The 25,564-nt window shown below is 40.5% G+C and overlaps 1 protein-coding gene across 3 annotated transcripts in view; it reads left to right on the forward strand.

Moving 5' to 3' along the window:
* TNFRSF19 (TNF receptor superfamily member 19) overlaps positions 1 to 25,564 on the forward strand; it is a 105,885-nt gene that overhangs the window by 26,297 nt on the left and 54,024 nt on the right. For all 3 annotated transcript variants that reach the window (XM_008021721.3, XM_008021723.3, XM_008021720.3), the window contains exon 4: positions 18,312 to 18,490. In XM_008021721.3, the coding sequence (XP_008019912.1) occupies positions 18,312 to 18,490 (179 nt within the window). The remainder of the gene's footprint in view (positions 1 to 18,311; positions 18,491 to 25,564) is intronic.

The raw sequence follows: 25,564 nt of genomic DNA on the forward strand, positions 1-25,564 counted from the left end.
CTGGAAGCATTCCCATTCTCATTAAACAATGAGAACACATGGACACAGGCAGGGGAACATTACACATCAGGCCCTGTTGCAGGGTGGGTGACAAGGGAAGGGATAGCATTAGGAGAAATACCTAATGTAGATGATGGATTGATGGACGCAGCAAACCACCATGGCACATGTATACCTATGTAACAAACCTGCACGTTCTGCACGTGTATCCCAGGACTTACAGTTTTTTATATATATATATATATATAACTGTATATATATAATATTTATGTACATTTATATATATATAACTAAGTTCTAAATATATATATTATATATAAGTTCTAAATATATATAATATATATTATATATATAACTGTAAGTTCTAAATATATATAATATATATTATATATATAACTGTAAGTTCTAAATATATATGTACACACACACACACACACCCCCTAAATCATTGATAGCAGAAATCATGAATGCTACTACTTACTGGGACTTCTTTTTCTTAAAATGAATGTTAGCATTGCTAGTCAAGAAGTAGAGCCTGCCAGTGTCTTAAGTAAAGATGCTCTGAGATAGCAGGCATTTTCCAAACCAGGGTTTTGAACATTCCTTTGACAGTATGTATATTATTATTGATCTCACCACAGTGAGTGTGTGTTACTCCCAGGAACACTTTAAATATATTCATTTCAACCACTATTTGCTAAGAAACTGTGTGTTTTATCAGGATATATTTCACAGTCTTGGATGTTCTGAAGCCTGCCTTTTTTTGTGAGCACGTTCAGAGCTATACATCCATTTGCTTTATTTGCTGATCTTTTGAAGATGTTACTAGTTGTGGAGAAGTGATGTATTGTTTTGTTTTAAATAAAACATCAAAGCCTTTCTGTTAGAAAAGGAACAATAGATTTTTCTTCTTATTTAAAGGTACTTTTAAAAGAGAAGTCCTTTTCCCCTACAGACTGCCATTATCTACAGTTGAGTCTTGTCATTCACAGATTTTTGATCAATGATCCATAAACAGCAGGAAACAAAGAATTATGCATTCCATGAGTGACTTCTGTTAGATAGCTTTTCTCTCTGGCTTTTGTGTTACATGAGCGGTGGCTTTTAGTATCCTGGGCTTTACATTTGGATTGAAACTGACTGACCTTCAAAGTCTGTGTGATATCTCTTTAGCAGTAGCATCTCAACAGGTGTTTTTCAACCCATGTTGATTACAGTAATGTGCACTTTCAGACATAGATTTTTCTGTGTTGGGTGTAAAAAGATTAATTTTTAACAGGTTGACATATCTAAGATCAGTGAACAAAGTATTTTAAAATGCCATCATGCCCAAGGGGAAAACAGATTGCTGATGAAAAGAGTCAAACTCTATAAAATATTTCAAGAGATTTATTCTGAGCCAAAAAATGTGTGACCAGTGGCCCATGACACAGCCCTCGAGAGATCCTGACAACATGTGCCCAAGATGGTAGGGCTACAGGTTGGTTTTATACAATTTAGGGAGACATAAGACATCACTCAACATTGGTTCAGTCTGGAAAGGCAGGACAACTGGGAGTGGGGAGCAGGTAGGGGAAGGGGAATTCCAAGTCATAGGTGGATTGCAGGATTTTCGGACTGCCTATTGGTTATTATGTAAAGACCTGGAGTCAGTAGAAAGGAATGCCTAGAGTCAATAGAAAGGAATGTCAATAGAAAGGGTTTTAGAGACCAAGGTTTTATCATGCAGATGAAGCCTCCAGGTAGCAGACTTCAGAGAGAATAGACTGTAAGTGTTTTCTTATCAGACTTAAAGAGTCTGTTCCATCAGTAATTCCAAAAGGGAGGAGGGTATCATGAGGCATGTCTGGCTCCCCCTTTCTATCCTGCCCTGAACTAGTTTTTCAGGTTAACTTTGGAATGTCCTTGGCCAAGAAGAGGGGTCCATTCAGATGGTGTGGGGCTTAGAATTTTAATTTTGGTTTAAAGATGATGACATTTCTTTTCCTCAGATATTCTTCTTTTTCCCAAATCTCTGTAAAATTCTGAATGAAACTTCACAGATTCTGAGAGATGAGTAAATAATTTCTAAGAAATTACTGTCTTCATCCTTTGAATCTGCAGAATATAACCTTAAGGTAATTTTTGGAGAATTCAGACCAGAAGATGAAAGTCCTATTAGCCTGAATATTTTTGTTGATTAAGAAATCATTTTCCCATTTCTGATTTCATATATATGAGGAATTTAGAGGTTGCCACTCTATTCCAACAGGAAGTAAAAAGCTGAACAAACTGAAAAGTCCGCAGCTTTTAGATCTGCAAGAGAAGTGAGGTCGCAGACAGCTACAGAGAATCACAATACGCTGCTGCAGAAGCCTCCCCGGGAGCCAGCACCAGGGTGGGAAACCTGCACAGTTACTGACAGACTGCTCTAGCCTAGGTTTGGAAAAGTCTGAGAGTTAAAAACTCCAGGAGGATCCACTCATAGAGCACCCTCCCATGCTTTTGTGAGTTTTATCTCCAGGAACTCAAACCAATTTTCATAGTAAATGTCAAAAACCAAACCAAACCAAACAAAAAAATCCTTATTTTTCTGACAGGGGAGGCAGAAAAGGAACATTTTGAAATATACTAGAGCGCTCTTTTTCTTAACAAGGACTGCCCTCAAGAGAAACGCATACACCAAAGGCTCACCTGCTGGGGTTTTATCAGCCTAACTGACCTGGGGAAGGGAACTACTGACTCAGCCTGCTCCAGCCATTCTCTCCCATTTTGCAGTTCACAAACAAGCAAATGAGAGGCCCTGGGGAAGCTTGCAATACACAGGCACAGGCCTGCACAGGACTATGGAAAGCTGCCCTTTCCTTCACATCTCACCTCCACATAACTAAAAGCCTGTTTATAGCAGCTCCTTCTACCCAGTGTATCATGTATGACATTTAGCAAAAATGTACAAAGCATACTAAACGGCAAAAAGTACAATTTGAAGAGACAAAGCAAGCATCAGAACCAGACTTGGCAGCGATCTTGGAGTTATCAGAGAGAATCAAGAACAACTATGATTAATATGCTAATAGAATTAATCATGAATATTCTAATATTGATATGCTAATCAGAGAAAGGAACAGAAGAAATATTTGAAACAATAATGACTTAGAATTTTCCCAAGTTAATGCCAGACACCAAACCACAGATCCAGGAAACTCAAGACGCCAAGCAAGATAAATGCCCAAAAACGACACCAAGTATATCATTTGCAAATTGCAGAAAAACAAAGAAAAAACTCTGGAAGAAGCTAGAGGGAAAGAAAACACCATACGTACAGAGGGGCAGAGACAAGAATGACATCTGACTTCTCCTCAGAAATCATGCAAGGCAGAAGAGAGTGCAGTGAGACATTTAAAATATTGAGAAAATGCCACCTAAAATTCTGTACCCTGAGAAATTTTCCTTCAAAAGTTAAGGACAAATAAAGACTTTCTCAGTCAACTGAGGGAATTTGTTACTAGTAGACCTGCCTTGTAAGAAATGTTAAAAGAAGTTCTTTAGACAGAAGGAAAATAATACAGGTCAGAAACATGGATCTACATAAAGAAAAGAGCATCAAAGAAGTGCTAAGCGAAGGTAAAATAAAAACTTTAACTTTCCTATTCTTAATTGATGTAATAGATGATAGTGTGTTCAAACTAATAGCAACAGTGTATTTGATTGAGTGTGCTTGTGTGTACACACACACGCACGTGAAATTAATTATAGCAATGATACAAAGGATGGGGAGGAGGAATTAGAATTATTTTGTTATTGTAAGGTATTTACACTACCTATGAAGTAGTACAGTGTTAGTTGAAAGGAGGCTTGGACTGGTTATAAATGTATAGTGCAACCTCTAGGGCAACAAAAAAGTATAAAAAGAAGTATAACTGATATGCTAAGAAAGGAGATATAATGAAACCACATAAAATGCTCAATTAAAACTACAAAAGGGAAAACGTGGAAGACAAAAATAAGAACAAATAAGAAGGGCAAGAAATAGAAAACAGTAATATATATGGTAACTATTAGCCCAACTTCATCAATAATCATTTTTAGTGTCAGTGATCTGAATGTACCAATTTATAAACAGATTGTCAGAGCAGGTCAAAAAACAAGATCCAACTCTGTGGTCTATAAGAACCCACTTCAAATATAAAGACACACATAGATGAAAAGTAAGTGGATGGAGAACTGTATACCATGCTAACAGTAATCAGAAGAGCAGGAGTAGCTATATTAATTTCAAACAGAGCAGACTTCAAAGCAAAGACAGATGTCAGGGATAAAGATGGATATTACATAATAATAAGGGGGCTAATTCTTTAAGAAATTATACTAATCTTTAATGGGTATGCCCCTAAGCAACAGAGCATCAAACCATGTGGGACAAAAACTGATAAAACTGCAAGGAGATATAGATGAATCCACTATTGTAGTTGGAGACTTCAACACTCTCAGAAATGGACAGATTCAGCAGGCAGAAAGTCAATAAGGACATAGTTGGACTCAACACCATCAATCAACTGGATATAACTGACACCTATAGACAACTTCATTCAGCAACAGCAGAAGAGATTATTCTGAAGCCCTCATGGAATATTCACCAAGCTAGACCACATTTGGGGCCATAAAACACACCTTAACAAATGTAGAAGCATAGAAATCATATAGTGTCTGCTGTCAGATCACAATGGAATAAAACTAGAAATCAATAACAGAAAGATAGCTGGAAAATTCTAAAATACTTGGAGATTCAGAACACACTTCTAAATAACACATGGGTCAAAGAGGATATTGCAAGATAAATTTAAAAATATTTTGAACGAAATGAAAATGAAAACAGAACTTATCAAACTTTGTGGGATGCAGTGAACCAGTACTCAGGGGGTACATATTAGAAAAAAGAAAGGCCCAAAATTGGTGATCTAAGCTGATACCTTATAAAACTAGAAAAAGAAGAACAAATTAAATTCAGAGGAAGCAGAATAAAATAAATAACTATTGAAGCAGAAATCAATGAAATTAAAAACAGAAACTCAGTAGAGAAAGTCAACAAAACCAAAAGGTGATTCTTTGAAAAGTTCAGTAAAACTGATGATCCTCTAACTAGGCCAGTTTAGAAAATAAGGGAGAGGACACAAAGTACTAATATCAGAAATGAAAGCGTGGACATCACTATAGGAACATTAGAAATGCTGTGAACAACTCAGTGCCCACACATTTGGTAACCTAGATGAAATGAATCAATTCCTTGAAAGACGCCATCTGACAAAGCTCACACAAGAAGAAATCCACAGTCTGTATAGGCCTATACTGACCGAAGAAATTGAATCAATAATTGATAACCTTCCAAAACAGAGAGCACCAGGTTAAAGTGAATTTACTGGTGAATTCTACCAAAAATTAAGAAGAAATTATACTAATTCTCCATAATTTCTTCCAGAATATAGCAGAGAAAATACTTCCTAACTCATTCTGTGAGGCTGGAAATCACCCTAATGCCTCAACCAAAGACTTCACAAGGAAACTATAGACCAATGTCTGTCATGAACAAAGATACAAAAATTCTCAACAAAATATTAGCAAATTGAATCCAACACTGTATATTAAAAAAAAAAAAATCACACACTGTGACAAAATGGGACATATCCCACATACACAAGGCTGGTTCAACCTTTGAAATTCAGTTAATGTAATCTGTCACATCCGTGGGCTAAAGAGGAAAAAAATCACATATAGCAGTAAGTGCACAAAAAGCATTTGAAAAATCTAACACCCATTCATGATTGAAAAACAACAACAACAAAACCTCTCAGTAAACTAGAAATGGAAAGGAATTTCCTCTACTTGGTAAATAATTTATCTACAACAACCACAACAAAACCAAAACTCTAGCGTTGACATCATACTTAATGATGGAAACCAGCAGCTTTCCACTAAGATCGGGAACAAGGCAAGGACGTTCCCTTTCAGCATCAGGCAAGAAATCCTAACTCATGTACCAAGACAAAAAAAAAAAGAGAGAGAGAAGAAATAAAAGGTAAACTGATGGCTGGGCGCGGTGGCTCAAGCCTCTAATCCCAGCACTTTGGGAGGCCGAGACGGGCGGATCACGAGGTCAGGAGATCGAGACCATCCTGGCGAACTCGGTGAAACCCCGTCTCTCCTAAAAAGTACAAAAAATTAGCCAGAGGAGAATGGCGTCAACCCGGGAGGCGGAGCTTGCAGTGAGCTGAGATCCGGCTACTGCACTCCAGCCTGGGCGACACAGCAAGACTCCATCTCAAAAAAAAAAAAAAAAAAAAAAAAATTAGCCAGGCCTGTTGGTGGGCGCCTGTAGTCCCAGCTACTCGGGAGGCTGAGGCAGGAGAATGGTGTAAACCCGGGAGGCGGAGCTTGCAGTGAGCAGAGATCGCACCCCTGCACTCCAGCCTGGGTGACAGAGCGAGACTCCGGCTCAAAAAAATAAAAAAGGTAAACTGATTTGGAAGGAAGAAATAAAGTTCTCCTTGTTCACATATGGCATAATCATCTATGTAGAAAACGCAAGAGAATTAACAGAAAAACTCCTGGAATGAATAAGCAAGTATAGTAATATTTCAAGATACCTGGTTAATATACAAAAGTCAGTAACTTTCATATATACTGGCAATGAACAAGTGGGATTTGAAATTAGAAGCACAATGTAATTTATATTAGCACCCCCCCAAAAATAAAATACCTAGGTATAAATCTAACAAAATATGTACAAGATTTCTATGAGGAAAATTACAAGACTCTGATGAAAGAAATAAAAGAAGAACTAAATAAATGGAGAGATATTCCATGTTTATGGAAGGAAGATTCAATGTTGTCAAGATGTCAGTGTTTCTCAACTTGATTTATAGATGCAATGGAATCCCAATCAAAGTCCCAGCAAGTTATTTTGTAGATATTGACAAACTGATTCCAAAGTTTATATGTAGAGGCCAAAGACCCAGAATAATCAACACAGTTTTTTAGAAGAAAAAGTTGGAGGATTGACACTACCCACATCAAGACTTACTGTAAAGATACAGTAATCAAGACAGTGTGGTATTGACAAAAGAATAGACAAATCAATTAATGGAACAGAATAGAGAGCCCAGGAATAGACCCAGCTAAGTGTAGTCATCGGGTCTTTGACAAAGGAGCAAACAGCACGGTGGAGAAAAGATAGACTCTTCAACAAATGGATCTAAAATGACTTGACATCCACATGCAGAAAATGAATCTAGACACAGACCTAACTCAAAACAGGTCACAGACCTAAATGTAAAATGCAAAGCTATAAAACTCCTAGAAGGTTTTCTCTAGAAGACCTTGGGTTTAGTGATGTCTTTTTTATATGACATCAAAGGCACAACCTATGAAAGAAAGAATTATTAAGCTAGACTTAAATAAAATTAAAAATTTCCACTCTGCTTAAGACACTGTTGAGAGAATGAAAATACAAGCCAGAAACTGGTGGAAAATATTTGCAAAAGATATCTGAAAAAGGACTGTTATTCAAAACATACAAAAAATTCTTAAAAACACTAAGAAAACAAACAAATCCAATTAAAAAATGGGTAAAAGACCTTAACGAACACCTCACCAAGGAAGATATACAGATGGCAAATAGCATATGAAAAGATCCTCCATATAGTATGTCATCAGGGAAATGCAAATTTAAGCAACGAGATACCACTGTACACCTATTAGAAATCCGGAATCCAGAGCACAGACACCACCAAAGGCTGTTAAGGATGTGAAGTAACAGGAGTTCTCATTCCTTGGTAGTGGGAATGCAAAATGGTACAGCCATTTGGAAGACAATTTGGCAGTGTCTTCCAAAGCTAAGCACACTCTTATTATCTGATCCAGCAATTGTGCTCCTTAGTATTTTATCAAAGGAATGGACACTTCACGCTCATACAAATACAAGCTCACAGATGCTTATAGCAGGTTTGTTCATAATTACGAAGACTTGGAAGCAACCCAGAGGTGCTTTAGTAAGTGATGGGTAAATAAGCTGTGATCCCTACGATGGAATATTACTCTGCACTAAACGGAAATGAGCTATCAAGCCATGAAAAGACACAGAGGACCTTAAATGCACATTCCCAAGTGAAATAAGCCAATTGGAAAAGTCTGCTTACTGTATGATTCCAGCTCTATGACATTCTAGAAAAGGCAAAACTATGGAAACAGTAAAAAGATCACTGGTTGCCAGGGGTAAGGGTGAGGGAGGGATGAATATGTGGGCATGGAAGATTTTTAGGGCAGGGAATCTACTCTGTATGATACTGTAGTGGTGGCAGGGAATCTACTCTGTATGATCCTGTAGTGGTGGATGCATATTCTGTGTTGTTCAAACTCGCAGAATGTAACGCCAAGAATAAACCCTAATGTAAACTGTGGAACTTAGGTGACAGTCATGTGTTCCTAGACTGTAACAAATGTACCATTCTGGTGCAGGGTGCTGGTAAGAATGAGGCTTCGTGTGTGGCGGGGAAGGGTAGGGCATATAAGGGCTATCTCTCTACCTTCCTCTCAATTTCGTTATGAACCTAAAAACCGCTCTAAAAAATTGTGTTTATAAACAGAAATAATCCATCTTCTGAGAACACTAACTGATAACAGGTGCTGTATTTCATATTCCCATGGCTGTCCAGAAGAAATATTTTTCTCTAGATAGCAGTTTTCCATAAGGATTGAAACAGCCATCCCCCGCCCACCCCCCCACCCCCGTGAAGGAAGCAGCCAAAGGGAAACAACCAGAACAGTTCTGCCTGTATGTGCTTATTTCATTTGTTTACCTTCTGTTTGTGTATTTATAATTTTTTTGGAAAAAAGACGAGGACACACTGAGTGAGGAGCAATAAAGGTAAAGGTGATAATGTCAGTGAAAAATGAGATTCCTAGGACCCACTCAGGTGCACGGTTGTACCATGTTACCACATGCCTGTCCTGGGCTGTCCACCTGGGAGCCCATGTTGTTCGGCTTTTCTACCCTGTATCTACCGAGCACCCAGCTCCTGACACAGCACATGACTGAACAAATCAGTTAATCTCAGATATTTCTTGGAAAAAAAAGTGACACTTAAATCTAGTAATATAAAAATGAATGAATTTGTATATATATTAGAAATCCTATATTTTGCCAAGTCTTTTATCTTAGTTTTAGCTCATAATAAATAAAATCAGCAACTTAACTTTGCTCATGCTCTGACATACAACAGAGAGGCAAAGGATTCAGATACACAAATGAAAACATAAATATGTTTTTATTTTCCACCCCACTTAACTCAGAGAGCTTGAGCTTTTTATAAGCAGTTACTTTAAGGTTAGATATTTTTAAATTGTCCATTCATGAATTTGTGATTTCTTATTTTCATTGTTCCTTTTGCAACAGCATATGTCTTTCAGAGGAAAGAAAAATAAGTTATGAGTATATTAAAGTCAGATAAATCACTGAAATTAAAATTACATTTAACTGGCTAATTTTCATTTCCAAGCTTTACAAATCAAGGGAAAATTTAGTCTTTTGACTAAGACTAAGCTTTAAAACTTTTTCAGACAACTACATTTATAAATAATCTTTTTTAAAACTTGAGATATTAAATACATAGTTTGGGCCAGGCACAGTTGCTTACCTGTAATCCCAGCACTTTGGGAGGCTGAGGCGGGTGGATTACCTGAGGTCAGGAGTTCAAGACTAGCCTGGCCAACATGGTGAAACCCCATCTCTACTAAAAATACAAAAATTAGCCAGGTGTGGTGGTGGGCACCTGTAATCCCAGCTACTAAGGAGGCTGAGGCAGGAGAATCACTGGAGTCTGGGAGGTGGAGTTGTGAGCCGAGATTGCACCACTGCACTCAAGTCTGAGTGACAAAGTGAGACCTTGTCTCAAATAAATAAATAGATAAATAGATAGGTAGTTTGGAGGGATACTTTTTAATTTGTAATTAAACAAGTCTGAGGGCCCTTACCTTTTTGACTGAGACTTAGAATTTTGGTTACCTATGGTATTTGAAATTTTGAAAGCAGAATAAACATAAAACTTTTTAAAGTTAATTATGAAAAAGAAGAAGAGCTAGACCAAACTACTGATATGTAGAACTAAAGGTTTTTTTATATTGAGAGTAAAAAGAACATTTTTTAATAGGCCATTAGCATTTTCAAATAACCTTTATTATAACATTGCTATGTTATTTGTTTCTCTGTATTAAAGGTATCTTAAAACTTCTGACATTTTCTGTTCCGCACTCTGGGTCGTGAGGTTCTTTCAATTACAAACATGTACCTGGGCCTTAAAACTAAAGCTTGGAAGTGCTTTGGTTAAGCAGGTATAGTTAAACTTTACATCTGTGGTTTTATTACTCCTAATTATTATTTTCTTTGGAAGGCATTCAATTCTATTTTTTCCCAAGGTGTCTGAGCGTCCCTTCCCATTGTTAGTTAGGTTTCTACCATGAAAATGTGTAGTCAGGGCTGGCTAGGGCTGCTGGAATCGTATTCCTGAATACAGTCTACGCCTTGACTCGCCAGTGGTGTGTGGTCAATAGGTCCGAGCCTCCTTTCACTTCTTAGGTGTTAAGAAGTCTGCACAGCAGCTCCACATCCACCGATACTGTTGCTGACTTTGATGATACCCTTCTCTTCTTTGGCCACTTTTAAAAGATTCTTATTTTAACCATTTACCTTGGATATCTTGGGCTATGTTCATGTAAACGACATCTCTTAACATAAATATGAACTATCTCTTGTAATACGTGTTATGCAACTAAGATAATATTGGCTAATTTTTCATACAGTGAGCCAGCTGCTATGTGATCTTTGTGTATTAATTAATGGAATCCTTACAACATGTGTTTCAAACAGGGACTATAACCATCCCCATCTTATGGACAGGGAAACTGGGACACAGTGGTTCACTGATTTGTCCATTGTCACTGCTAGTAAGTAACAGTGCAGGAGGAAGGAGCGGTGGAGCCACGTGGGGGTAGCAAGCTCTTGCTCGTTTTGTAAACAGCCTAGTGCAGTTCTCTCTGATAGAACTGTCGGTGATGGTGGGAGTCGTCTCTATCTGCTGTGTCCAGTATACGAGCAACTAGCCGCTGAGGTTACTGAACACTTACAGAATATTCTATTTCATTTTAATTGATGAACATTGAATGAGGCCACATGGGGTCTGGCTATTGTACTGTCCACAGTACGACTCTAGAAAGATTAACTTTCTTCCAGCAATTCTGCCATAGGACCAGCCTGTAAAACAAGGAGGTACCAGAATCATATTGACCTAACGCACATGCACTACGGGAGCCGCCTTGCTGGGCAGCCTTCTTCCTGTCCTCCCTCCTCCGAGCTACCCTCGACCTTGCCGCCAGTTCCTGTTTCCGGTCCTCCACGCTCCTCTTGCCGGATGCTGTTGCCCCGGGCGTTCTGAGCAGGCGCCTCTCACTAGCTCCTTTGCTTCCTTCCCCGTAAGCCCCAAGCAGCATCTCTTCCCATTCAGTTCTTAGAAATTTTGCTTAGTACATAGTTATCTTTTCTGCATTTTTGGGGAAAATATATGACAGGTCACTGAACCCTGTGGAGTCTGAGGATTTTATCCCATTGAGCCGTATTTACCCTCTCTCTCCTCCACTACAGGATTTCGATTTTGAAAGTGCATGAGAAAGATAATTCAGAATGTTTTTCCTATTTCAGAGTGAAAACATACAAAAGCTTGTTCTGGGCGCCCCATAACTAGTACCTGCTGGGCATTCTGAGCCATAAGTATGGTGAGGGTTACTCAGCCATCAGGCATCCTTTCAGCTCCCGAAAATAAACCCAACTTTGGGATATGTGGGAGAGGATGATTTTTGTTTTCCTGAAGTAACCACATTAGACTTTTAATTCTTACTGCCTAGAATTCGCCCAGCTCCAGCCCATCCTCCTCACCAGTATTAATGCCAACAATGTGCTGTTAACACGATCGCCTCGCAGCAGTAAATCAGGAAACTAGTTTTTGCATGAACCACTTGAAACAGGCTTCAGGTCTCTGGCACAGTTTTCAAAGTAAACTTTTCTAACCAATTATTGGGAGGACTTTAGTTAATGTGCAAAAATTAACTCTTGTAAACAACAACATTGCTCCACACCGGGCATGCCCAGCTTCGTATTTCTGAAGATGTTGACATTTTTGAAAACTATTTTTGTCTCTCTGAGGAAAGTTTTTAAAAAATTAGTTTGCAAGCATAAAAAATGAGATTAATTTCTGCCATTTAATTACAGTGTTGCTCACTTTATTTATGTTTAATTATAGCTGATCTAGCCTAGGGATGGTTGTAAGATATTAACAAGCTCTTGCTTGTCAGTTTTCTCTAAAAAACTCAAGCACAGATTTTCAGAAACTGAAAGTTGAGGGGAACTATCTCTTCAGCGTTGTTTTATTAAAGGAAATTAAAAGTTGATTTCTAAGCACCAGCAACATAAATCTAATTTGTCATTTCCATTTCCATGCCCTAGATTTTCCCTTCAAATAACTTCTCCATCCGCATTTGAAATTTAACATTTAACTTTTAAAGTTCAAAGGCCCGCAGTTAATAACGCATTGGCTGTACAAATAAATAGTGCTTTCCACCCAAGGCCCAGAACGTGTTTCCTGGACGACGAGGGTCTGTGAGTTCTCCCCTGTGGTCTGAAGAGCTGCTCCTCCAGCCTGTAGGTAGGGCTGGCTTATGTTTTTGTTAAAGGCTGGATTTGCAGAGGGAGAAAAGAGAGAAGGGGATTTGGAGACTGTTTACTTTGAGTCATTTTGCTACTGGAAAACCACCAAATGTGGCTTAAAAATATTGGGCAGAGTGACAGAGCTACTGCTGCTGCCAGCTTGGGTGAAGTAGCCCAGCTGATTCCAGCCTCTGCTCCCTTGGGACCAAGATAAGGAAAGCCGCTGACCCCACGCCACCCAGACATCCCCCGCCCAGCCCATCCTGCCTGCCACCCTGCAGCCCAGGAGGACTGTATGGCCTCGCCACTTGGGAGTCATTGCCAGGGCCCTTACAAGCTTTTGCTCCCTAGGAATTTTTTTTTTTAAGTATTTAGGAAATCCTGCCTTATATAATATTTGTGCATCCATTTGTTTATCAGCAGGCATTTATTTCTTATTCACCGGCCTGTGAGATACCAGGCTTTTGGGAAAGAGAGGTGGAGGGAGGCTTTGGATACCATGGGTTGTTCACTTCTCATATGATTTTAGGAAGTAAGTAGGGGCCCTGTAATAATACCTTTTTATTGCATTATTATTTTATCTATGCATATATTTTCCCATGTTAAAGTTTATTGATAAAAAATGTCCTCTGAGGGATTTGAGGAAGTACTAGGTACTTCCTTCCAGCTTTTAAGGTACCGGGTCATAATTTCAAAATACAGACTATGGGGCATTTTAAAACAGAAATGCATTTCTACCATTGATATTAACGGTGGACCATGCTCCATAAACATAATCACATATCCCTTATCCTGAAGCCCAGGCCAAAGGTGGACATACTCTGCCTGTACCCTCCTTGCCCTCCCCTCACCAGACACACATACACACACATGCATACACACGCATACATACACACACACACACACGCACACTCCTCTTGCCATGATGGGAGGGACAACTCTAGTGCAACTTGGAAAGTATCAAAGAAAACCCAGAACTGGACAGTGGAACAGCAGATTTTACTCAGGACTGTTGCAGTAGAGGAAATGGAAGCTCAGTGTAGAACTGGGCTCCACTCCAAATACAGCCCAGGCAAGTGGGGATATATAGCCAAAGAGCAGGGTGGGTTTGGTGGATGGAAAATCACGAAGAGGAACCGTCAGGGGTGAGGGAGATTCTGGCTAAAATGACCTCACAGGATTCTTGCTGAAGACCGGCCAGGGTGACCAGGCATCACCTGGGGGGTGGTGAGGGTGGAGGAACCTGATAAGATATTGAGCATGGCCAGATTTAGCCAGGTTTTCGGGAAACTGGGCTCTTAAGGACAGGGCCCAATAGAAAGTGGCTCATAACCTATCTAGAGTTTGGTCAAGGAGAGAGTCCTGTCAAAAGGCTAAACTCAAAGCTCATTTCATTATTTACTTGCTGACTTCTCTGCCTGCAGCAGAAAATAATATACCTAGGGAAATTACTTCTTTCTGTCCAAAAGTGATGGGGGAAAAAACACAAGATTTGATAGTGTTTTCATTTGCTGCATGGTTAGGTCATCTGATCAATACTAATGCAGTGGGCCAAACCTAAATGGATGCCCTGTCTGTGCCAGGATTTGGGATGCAGTGGTAAGAACAGTTCCAGCTCCATCCATGCAGGGGAATACTCTCTATTTGCTGATACGGAGCACTCTCCAAGATGTATGGCATGGGAAAACCAATCTAGTTCCTGAGCAGTGTTAAATACATGCACACGCGCTAGGAGGATATTTTTGGCAGGTCACCCCAAAACTTGTGTTGGGGGAGTGGAAAGTTAAGGAGCAGGGATGAGAAGAAAGGTGTACTGTTTGAGTATTTTTTAAAAATCTCATGTGCGTAATAGTTTTTCAGTATACAAATGATAAAAAGAAAAAAGAAATGATCTCAGCCAGGGTGGTGACACAAGTTTGTGAAGGCAGTGTCAGTGTGTGCTAACCAACGTCACCATGGATTGGAGGCTGTCGAGCTTCCCTTTCAGCTGTTTTCCCTCTTTCTTTTGTTCTCGGTAGTTATTTATTGAACTTAATGGGGAAGATTTCAAGGCATTTTAACCACCCAGTTTTACTGAATGAAATGAAAACATCAAAGCAGACATTTATATTGGGGGTAATTTAATATTTATATGCTGTTTACTTTATAGCCTGGATTATGAGTAATTACAGAGTCTTTGTTTAAGGTGCATTAGAAATATGACAGTCAACTCCAAAAGCAGTTGCTGTCATGGACACCATACTGTAATTTAATTCCCTGGAATCACCTTCTCTGAATTTCTAGTTATTTCATGGTTTCTAGTTAATTCAACATGTAGAATGATCACTTCATCAATTTCTTAGACTTTTATGAACTACAGGCTATTTTTTAATAGTTTCAAATTAATATTAGACTTTCAAAAATATTATATTTTTGAAAATAGTAAATACTTTAGATAAAATCTATTTTAAATACAATTTCCCAAATAGTCTCTATAAAAGTTCCCATGAGTATTTGGGATATGTTCAATGAATTTTATTATTTTGTCAAGAAATAACCACAAAGACCTCCCCCACATTAAGTTGTATGTTCGTTTTCAAAAGAGATGTGACACTCAAAACTGTTTAAGTCCATTGGGCTACTTACACAGTTTCTCAGCGGAGGGAGGAGGTGACTTGGAGACAGTCAGCAGGACAGGGAGCCACAGCTGAGTGGCTGACAGGCAGGAACGCAGCGCTGTCTTGTAGCATGGTGCAGCAGTTGACTTAGAATTAGAGTTTGTGTTCCATGCACATTTTTTTAATTAAGAAAATTATTATTTCTTTTTCAAAGATTTTTAGTCAATAAAAATGTCTTAGATGGAAATTGGGGTCTGATGATCCCCTTATTTCTGGTGGAGCTTTATGATTCTTGAATCAGCAAAGTTGTTTTATTGGGTTGTAGAAAATCCAAAATCATAACACTTATAGGTATAATTTGTTTAGAGAATGTGCACTTTGTGCTTGATTTAGAGTTTAGCAGCTTTACATGTATTCCCATTCATTCCTCACACAACCTTTAGGGCAGATATTCTTATCCCCATCTCACAGATGAAGAAACTGAGGATCGGAGAATTCCCGAAATAACTTGGCCAACAAGTGGCAGAGCTGGCATTCAAACTCGTGTCTCTTTAGATCCGATGTAGGAAAACACATACTTTTCTCCTATGTTGACCTGGCTTGACACAGAATTTCCAAGGACTTTATTCCCAGTTAATGCACCTCTTTCTCTGCATTCTCCTTTCTCTTTCCCTTTGTTTTCCCGTATACTTCTCCTCCTTCCTCCTTTCCTTTGTTGTGTTTTAACGCGTACATGAGGCTCTTGCAACCTCAAGCTGCCTGGATCAACGTGCGATTTTGAAACCCTCTGCTCTTGCCTGGACCTTTGCTGTGGAGAAGCCTAGCATGGGAACAAGGTGGAGACCTCCCCCAGAAGGTCACGTGCACCCGTGCTTTGATCCCGAGGGACTTTGGAGGGGGAGGCTCTCTCCTGTACTTCAGAAAGCCTGTGCCTGCACACAGCTCTCCCAGCAGCCAAAGAGCTCAGCAAAAACACAGGTGTCCCAGCACAGAGCCAGAGCCACAGTGATCACCCCACAAAGACCCAGCACATGTCCAAAGAAATTCTTCTTGAATATGCACTTTTTTTTATTGTTTTCCTATTACAAGAGTAATGGATGCTTTTTGCAAAAATTACGCTTTGCAGAATTATAAAACTTGAGAATACCCCGTAATTCTAATCTCCCCCTCCCCTGAAAGAGATATAATCCCTGTTAACAGTTTTGAAGAAATTCTAACTTGTTCATCAGTTCTTTAAATCAAATGTTTTTTCCCCCCGCCTTCCTCTCTGTGCCTCTGATGTGGAACATTGTGTGGCTGGGGCTCTATGGAGTGAGGAAGAGGCTGACCTTCCGCCTTTTTCTCCTCAGTTCTTTGTTGTGCTCACTCCTGATGTACGTTTGAAAGACAGGCAGAGTAATTGAAAGGAGGAAAGAAAGTATCACTCGCCCAAAATGTGAGTGAGTTAATTAGTAAAAATCTAGATGGACGTGATTCCTCCGAATCCTTTGTTGAGTAGTTGATTAAGTACAGGCAACACTATCCTTCAAGTTGTGTTGAGTAGTTGATTAAGTACAGGCAACACTATCCTTCAAGTTGGTTTTCATTTAATTTTTGGCCAATAAGTACTGCTTAGTTGATTTTGTATATAGATATGGATGAAGAAATTAAAATATATACATTTTACAGAAAAAATGGGAATGTTGAACTAGGTGGGACTTGTATTCTAGCATCCAGGGTTTACAGATGAGGAAACTGAGATTTCGTGCAAACCCTCCTTCCTCTGCGGCATCCAGTCTGCATCTGTGGGCTCGCCCAGCCTGCTGCCTGCGTGGGTGTCCTTCTTGCTCCTCTTAAGCCGTTTTCTGGTTTTTGTTAATGAAGAGTGTTCTATAGAAAACATCACAAAGATCGACCTGGCAGGCCCTATAGTGTAGTGGTTATGAAGGCTGACTCTGGAATTAGACGACGTAGGTTGAAATCCTGCTTCTAACACTACTTCTGTCACCTGGCCCAAGGTACATAACTTCTCTGACGCTCTATCCCCCAGTCTATTAAATGGGAAAAATGGCAGTGCTGCCCTGATTGGGAAGGAGTATGGATTATTGAGTTAATGGTTTAAAGTTCTTGGCCTGGAGTAAACACCCATAAATGTTGGTACTTACATGAATGTTTTTGTAAACAATGGAATCATACTTCTAATTATGTATTAAAACTTGTTTTTAAAATCGTCGTGAACACAGATCACATCTACATTTTTCTTTTTATAGTTGCATTATAACTATGTTACATGATATGCTATAGTTTACTGAGTTCTTGAACTTGTGGAAATGATTGTATGTGGGTCAAAGAGCCATTTGTTTTGCCCGTTCTTGGAAAACAGTGTGTTTTGATGTTCAAATCTAGAGAAGCTTGATGTCTTATTACCGCAGAGTTAGTCTCAACAGGAAGTTAACATCCTTTTAACAAATATGTAAGATTCTTTCTACTCTCAGGAAATACTAAATTGCTAACTCTTTCAAGGAGCTCTCTGTTTGGATTGACTTCTAGGCTTGTCCACTAATGAAATTTCTTATGCACTTATCCTTATTTTTGAAAATAACACCCCTGATATCAAAGTAGTGATTTTCTGCCTTAGAAGTGAGTGGCTGAATGTTTCCCTGGCTTTAGCTTCTAAGCATGCACATGACTGGCTTAATTAGAGGAGAAGAAAGTGCCATAATTCTGCCAGCCACTGGCAGTAATGCAGCAGTGGGAGCCGAGAGACCCTTGATTATTCCCATGCTCACGGCTTCTTGAATAAAGTGGATGACTAAGTGGACTTACCGTAGTAAGAGAGATCATTAGCAGTGGAAGACACATTTGAACTTGCTGAAAGAGCTGCCTTTGTGTCTAGGAAGGCCGACACTTGGTAATTATTAGACCAGGTCTTCGTTTCATCTCAGCGGTCTTTCCTTTTCATGCTTGCAAAGTCTGAATAGCTTTCTATTGCCCGTTAATCCCCACAGGAATGTGGCTTCGGCTATGGGGAGGATGCACAGTGTGTGACGTGCCGGCTGCACAGGTTCAAGGAGGACTGGGGCTTCCAGAAATGCAAGCCCTGTCTGGACTGCGCACTGGTGAACCGCTTTCAGAAGGCAAATTGTTCAGCCACCAGTGATGCCATCTGCGGGGACTGCTTGCCAGGGTGAGTTGACCGGTTTCTTTCCCTTGTAATTATTTAATCAAGTTAACTTTTAAAAAGGCAATTCCCTTGTTCCATTCTAAACTGGAATGCATGCTGATATTAACTTGAAGAGCTGGTGGAGTATGTGTGACTTCTTTCAATATTAACCACTGGATTATCTGTGGTACCGTGTGCCATGCGTGCAGCAGACACTGGCTATGAAGAAAATGAATAGACATGCTAACAAAGGACTTCTGTTATGAAAATCTAAGGAGTTCCTACAAATCAATAAAAAAGAACACTTGAACAAATGGACAGAAAAATGAACAAGCAACCCACAAAAGAGGGGACGCATGTGATCGCAATTCTCTGACAGCATCACCCTCATTAGCATCAGAGGAGGGCAGGTCACACCATTCAGCCATTCAGCAGGGATTTGCCCACCCACCTTAGCCACTGCTTTACACACTTGGTCTATGTCAGAAAATAAAGTGGTGAAGATCCCTGCCCGTGGGGAGCTTATATTCTTGTAGGTTTTTGTTTGTTTGTTTGTTGTTGTTGTTTGTTTTTGAGATGGAGTTTCACTCTTGTTGCCCAGGCTGGAGTGCAATGGTGCCATCTCAGCTCACCGCAACCTCCTCCTCCTGGGTTCAAGTGATTCTTCTCTCTCAGCCCCCCGAGTAGCTGGGATTACAGGCATGCCCCACCACACCTGGCTAATTTTTTGTATTTTTAGTGGAGACAGGGTTTCTCGGTTTCTCCATGTTGGTTGCTCTCCAACTCCTGACCTCAGGTGATCTGCCTGCCTCAGCCTCCCAAAGTGCTGGGATTACAGGCATAAGCCACCATGCCTGGCTTCTTACAGGGTTTTAAAAATATTTAAATAGTAAATAATAAAGAAGCAAATTATGCAGAAAGATAGAAGAGAATCGCTTTGGAAGAAACCCTGAGGCAGACAAGGGAGACTGGGCATGGCCGCAGTGAGGGGCAGCACGGTGACAGTGTTAAATTGGGTCATCAGGATAGGCTTTATTCTATCTGAGATCTGAGCAAAGGCTTGAAGGAGACGAGGCCCTGAGCCAAGCAGAGAGGTGGGGAAGAACACCACAGACAGAGGGAACCTCCGGCGAGAGGTTCTCAGGTGGGCATCCACCTGATGTGGGTAAAAATCCGCCAGGAGGCCAAGGGAGTGGCAGGGAGAGGGAGGAGTGCAGTACACCACGTTACAGAGAGCAGGGGAGGGGCGGGCAGGTGCGAACGCAGAAGCCTTACACAGACTTGTCAATAAGGCAGCCAGGTCCAGGGAAAGGAGGGGGACCACACCTGGGCCAGGGGGAGCACTAGGGAGGAGGAAGTTAAAATCCTGATGACTTCTAAGTAACTGTGGGATGGATTAATACAGACAGCTGGAGGAGGGAGTCTAGATGAAGAGCTGGACTCAGGGTGGCAAGGTGGGTGACCTGGAAGGCTGGGAGGAGCCATTGCTACACCAAGTATGCAGAGAACGGGATGAAGCCGAATATCCTTAGAGCTTAATGGAGCTAGAGTGGAGCCAGAGTTACTGACCAAAGACAGAAGAGAGAAGAAGCAGAAACCCGGGAGCATCTGAAGCCAGTCTGTATTGCAAAAGTAAGAGACAACCAGAAACTGCATCGCAGGAGCAGCGAACATTTATTACTTACAACGTACCAGGCACCCGGCCAAGTACTTTTCATGAATTATTTTCTATAATTTTCACAATGTTTTAAAAAGGAAGAAACTGAGACTTACTAAGGATTAAGATTATTCAGGAAAGATCACCCTAAAGGCTGGGAGTTACATCATGGCAGTCTAACGTCAGAATTCATGCTGCAAGGCACTACAGACAAAAGACTCTAACTGGATCACCACAAGATCAGGGTGGTTTTGACCAGATGTCCCGGGCTTGGGGTCTTGTTGAGGCCAGAGGGGAGATAAAGCTCTGGGCCTAAAGGGTGGAAGCAGAGTAGAAAATAGGCTAGTGGGTCCAGCATGGTCATATACAGAGACACAGCACCTAGGGGTAAGATGTAGTGGGCTAACACCAAAGGCACAAGCAACAAAAGAAAAAATAGCTCTGTTGGACTTTATCAAAATTTTAAACTTTGTACTTCAAAGGAAGCCCTTTGAAGTACAAAACACAACCACACAACCCACAAAATAGGGCAAAATACTGGCAAATCATGTCTGATAAGGAACTGTCTTAAGTAGAATATGTGAGGAACTCTTACAACTCAATAATAAAAAGACAAATAATTCAATTAAAATAAGAATGAAGGATTTGAATAGACATTTCTCCAAAGAAATATACAAATGGCCAGTAAGCACATGAAAAATTGCCCAGCATCATTAACAAATCAGGGAAAGTGCAAATCAAACCCACATTCTTCAACCCCACTAAGAGAGCTATAGCCAACAAAAGCCAGACAGTAACTGGTGTGACGTGGAGAGATTGGAATGTTGGTGATGACATGGAGAGATTGAAACCCTCATACACTGTTGGTGGGAACAGCAAAGGGTACAGCCAGGTTGGAAAACAGTCTAGAGTTCCTTCAGAAAGTTGGACATAGAGTTACCATGTGACCTGACAGTTTGACTCTTAGGTATATAACCAAGAGAACTGAAAACACGTCCACACAAAAACTTGTACACTAGTGTTCGTAGCAGCAGTTTACATAACAGCCAAAACACTGAAACAACCCAGCTCTGGTTTGACTGTGTCCCCTCCAAAACTCAGGTATTGCCAATGCGATTGTATTAAGAGGTGGGGCCTTTAACAGGTAATTAGGTCATGATGGGCCCTCCCCTCACAAAGGTGCCCTGATAAAGGGGCTTGACAGAGGGAATTTGTTCCTTTTATTGCCCTTCCACTTTCTGCCACGTAAGGACACAGCATTTCTTCCCTCTGAAGGGTGCAGCAGAAAGGCCCTCACCAGACACCAGATACTGGCATCTTGATCTTGGACTTCCCAGTCTTCAGAACTATGAGAAATAAATTTCTCTTGTTTATGAATTACCTAGTCTGTGATATTCTATTACAGCAGCACAAAACTGACTAAGACAAACCCAAATATCTATCAACTGATAAATGGAAAAACCAAATGGGATATATTCAAACAATGAAATATTATTCATCAGTGAAAAGGAAAGAAATCCTGACATATGCTGCGAGATGGATGAACCTAGAAAACATTATGCTAAGTGAAGTAAGCCAGTCACAAATGACGGCATATTACATGATTCTATTGAAATGTCCAGAATGGTCAAATCTACAGGGACAGAAAGGAAATTAGTATTGCCTAAGGGCTGGGGTTGGGGAGGGTTGGGAATGGGAGGTGACTGATAAGGTTATGAGGCTTCTTTTGGGGGTGATGAAAATGTCCTTAAATTGATTGTGGTGATGGTTATACAACTCTGTGAATATACGGAAAACCATGCAATTGTACACTTTAAATGGGTGAATTGTGTGTTATATAAAGTATAAGTCAATAAATCTGTGCTTTAAAAAAAAAAGGAATGGTCTATAATCTCAGACCTGTGATAATATCTATGGATAGCATTACCCAGAGTTTTGATCTTGTGCAAATCTAATTGAGGACATGAACTGAACATCTCACACACCTCTGTTGTTCGTGTTCTCCAGTTCTCTGATAAAAGCCTGTCTGTGCGTGTCTACTCTCTTCATCTGGGGGTAGGGAAATGAGGTCTTCAGGGGATGTACAGGCTGAGGTAGGCAGTGCCCAGGGAAGGTGGGGAAAGGCCTGATCTAGGACTGGGATTTTATAGAGCCCACACAGGGCTGTGCTGCTGGAGTAGGGGAGCGGGTCTGCCTGGGACTCCACCGTGCCTGGTTCCTCTTGCTTCCCTGTGGTCATTGTCATTTGAGCCCGCTGCTCTAGTTTCTACAGTGTTTGTTTATTCTTTAAGTAAATACTTAGCTACAGGAAAGTTATAAGTGAATAGACAGTTGAGTGATGTTTCACAATTTATTTATATGATTACTTTAAAATCCCATTCTTTTCTAAGTCAGCATTGGTATATGAGGCTGGCATAATTACATAGTGACTTTTACCCAGGTCTTTCCAAAGTGTTTTCAAAGTACTCTTCCAACTTGAAGGTACTTCTGTGAAGAAATGAAATGGTTGAAACCCGTTTTACAAGCAGAAAAACTGGGAGGCAGAAAGACGTGAGCAAAATGCATATTGCTCCCCAAACAGTAACGCAGAAGTCAGGCACAAGGTGGGCATTGCTCTTTTTGGTGCCAGTCTGCCTCCTGTGGCCTCATTCTCTAGCAAGAACCTGCTGCTGCCCATAGGCCCAGGCGCCCCAGGACACCAGCTGCTTCCCTCTCAGTAGCAGGGAGGGTGTGGAAATCTTCAGTCCTCTGCCCATAATTTGAGTCATTCGAGACAGCCGGTCCCCTTATTCCCACAGCTGCTCTGTGACTTTAGACCAGTCATTTAACTTCTCTGACATGCACTCTTCTCACTGTCAAATGACCATGCTGTAAGAATCCACCCTGCAGAGCTGTTAGAAGGATTAGAAATAGAAGGCATGTAAAATGCCTAGCAAGTGCCTAAGCCATTGAAGCCCTAATGAAATGTTGGACATTATTGCCAATTGATGATTTTGGGGCCAGTGAAAACTTCACATGACTTTTTCAGAGTGTGACCAACAGGCCTCCAGGCTCCTCTGCCGGCGCCCGGTTTCTGATTCCTTCCTGGCTCGGGGGAACTGGAACCCGCCCTGAAGAGTAGGCTGGCCCCTGCCAGCTCTTTGCTTCTTCTGGTGACAATGACAACTAACATTGAGCACTTACTATCATCTGAACCACTCTGTATAGTAGGGGTTCCTACCATCCCCTCTTAACAAAGAGGGAAACTGGTTCTCGGAGTGGATGAATGACTTCCCAGAACCACCCAGCTTGTCAGTGAAAGAATGGGATTCACCTTGAAGCTCCTCTGCCCCATGCTTAGGTCATGTCTGATTTCACTGGGAGTCACCCCTGGGGCTTCCGTGACTGATTGACGGGGAATCACAGGGACTGCCTCTGCCCGTCTGGGCTGTGTGCCCACTTCACCCTCACCCTACCTTCAGCAGACCCTGTGCTCCTGGAAGCTGCCTGAATTGCCTGGGTTTTCGCATCCCTTCGCCTCAGCTCTCTGGTCTGTGCTAGTAACCATGACACTGTTTAGGAGACCTAGACTCTTACTCTAATAGTTAATCTTGTCATTAGCATTTGTTCACCTTCAAATAAGGGACCATTGCTGTGGATTGTTGAGGAACACAAATAGCAGGCCGACTAATCAGCATGAAGCAAGGTGCTAGCAAGAGCCCAGGCCAGAGCAACGCTGTCATCCAGTGTCTCATCCAGTGTCTCACAGACACTTCAGGAAATCCCACCCTGACTTGACTGTGATTCACAGGGCATAGTAACTGCCTTCAACATTGTGTTAAGTGAGGTCATTGTAAAACCAGAGTTCTATAGCATGTCATCTCCTTGCAGAAGTGCACTCATTGATTGAAGAATTAATGGTCTACAGCCAGATTTTCTTAAAACAGCAGTTTTCAAACACTGTGTTCATTAGGCTAACTAATGCTGTTCAGGTTCCGTTCAATTAAAAATTCCTCTTCATTGGGAGGCTGAGGCAGGTGGATCGCTTGAGCTCAAGAGTGTGACATCAGCCTGGGCAACATGGCAAAACCCCATCTCTAAAAAAAATTCAAAAATTAGCCGGGCGTGGTGATGCACACCTGTAGTCCCAGCTACTTGGGAGGCTGAGGTGGGAGGATGGCTTGAGCCCAGGAGGCAGAGGCTTCAGTGAGCCGAGATCCTGCCACTGCACTCCAGCCCGGGTGACAGAGCGAGACTCCATCTCAAAAAATAAATTTAAAAAATTAATTAATTAAAAAATAAAAATGGTCATTCAAAACATGACAACCTTCTAGCCTCATTTGTCTCATGATCCTCAAACTGTTAGAAATTTTTTGGCAAATGTATTTTATTTGATTGTCAGGGAAAACTCAGACCTCAAAACTGTTTTGTCAGTTAGAATTCTTTATTTTTAAAATGTTAAGTAGTGTCTATACTTGATCCTCAATACCTCCCATTTTCCTAACTTTTTAAGTGTTAAAAGATGGATTTCTGTATCCCCAATATTTGTTCTTGAGAATATTGGATATTCTACTTTTTAATTTTTTTTTTGCTTTTTACATGAAATGAGTTTTTATGTATAAAACACTATTTTGTGCTTTCTCAATATTTGATTCAATGAACTTCTATTGGGCAAGTTTTCTGGCTGAAAAGATAAAAGTATTAGTTTGGATATGTTACAGTGTTTAGCAAGACGTCTTAAAGAAGAAGGTGCCTTTATATTGTCCTGTGATTTAAAAAAAAAAGTATATGCATTTTTTATTGTGATGAAAAACACGTAACTTAAAATTTGCCATCTTAACCATTTTCAGGTGTGCAGTTCAGTAGAGTCAAGTATAGTCACACTGCTGTGAAACAGATCTCCAGAACTTTTTCATCTTCTCAAGCTGAAACGCTATACCTGTTAAACACCTCCCCTTGGCTTCTTCCCCTAGCCCCTGGGAACCACCTTTCTTTCTGTTTCCATGAATTTGACTACTCTAAGTACCTCACAGAATTGGAGTCATTCAGTATCTGTCCTTTTATGACAGGTTTGTGTCACTTAGCAGCATGTCCTCAAGGTTTATCCATGTTGTAGCATGTGACAGGTACCCCCTACTTGTTAAGACTAATAGTATTTCATTCTGTGAAATACTTTGTTTATCCATATTCATCAATGGACATTTGGGTTTCTTCTGCCTTTTGGCTACTGTGAATAGTGCTGCAATGAATATGGGCATGCAAGTATCTCTTCAAGACGCTGATTTGGGTTCTTTTAGATATAGACCCAGTAGTGGGATTGCTGGATCATATGGTAGTTCTGTTTTTAATATTCTGAGGAACCTTCGTACTGTTTTCCATAGCGGCTGCACATTTTACAGTCCCATCAGCAGTATACAAGGGTTCCAGTTTCTTCACATCCTTGCCAACACTTGTTATTATCT

Source organism: Chlorocebus sabaeus, chromosome 3 (genome assembly GCF_047675955.1).
Source record: "Chlorocebus sabaeus isolate Y175 chromosome 3, mChlSab1.0.hap1, whole genome shotgun sequence".
Classification (NCBI taxonomy): Eukaryota; Metazoa; Chordata; class Mammalia; order Primates; family Cercopithecidae; genus Chlorocebus; species Chlorocebus sabaeus.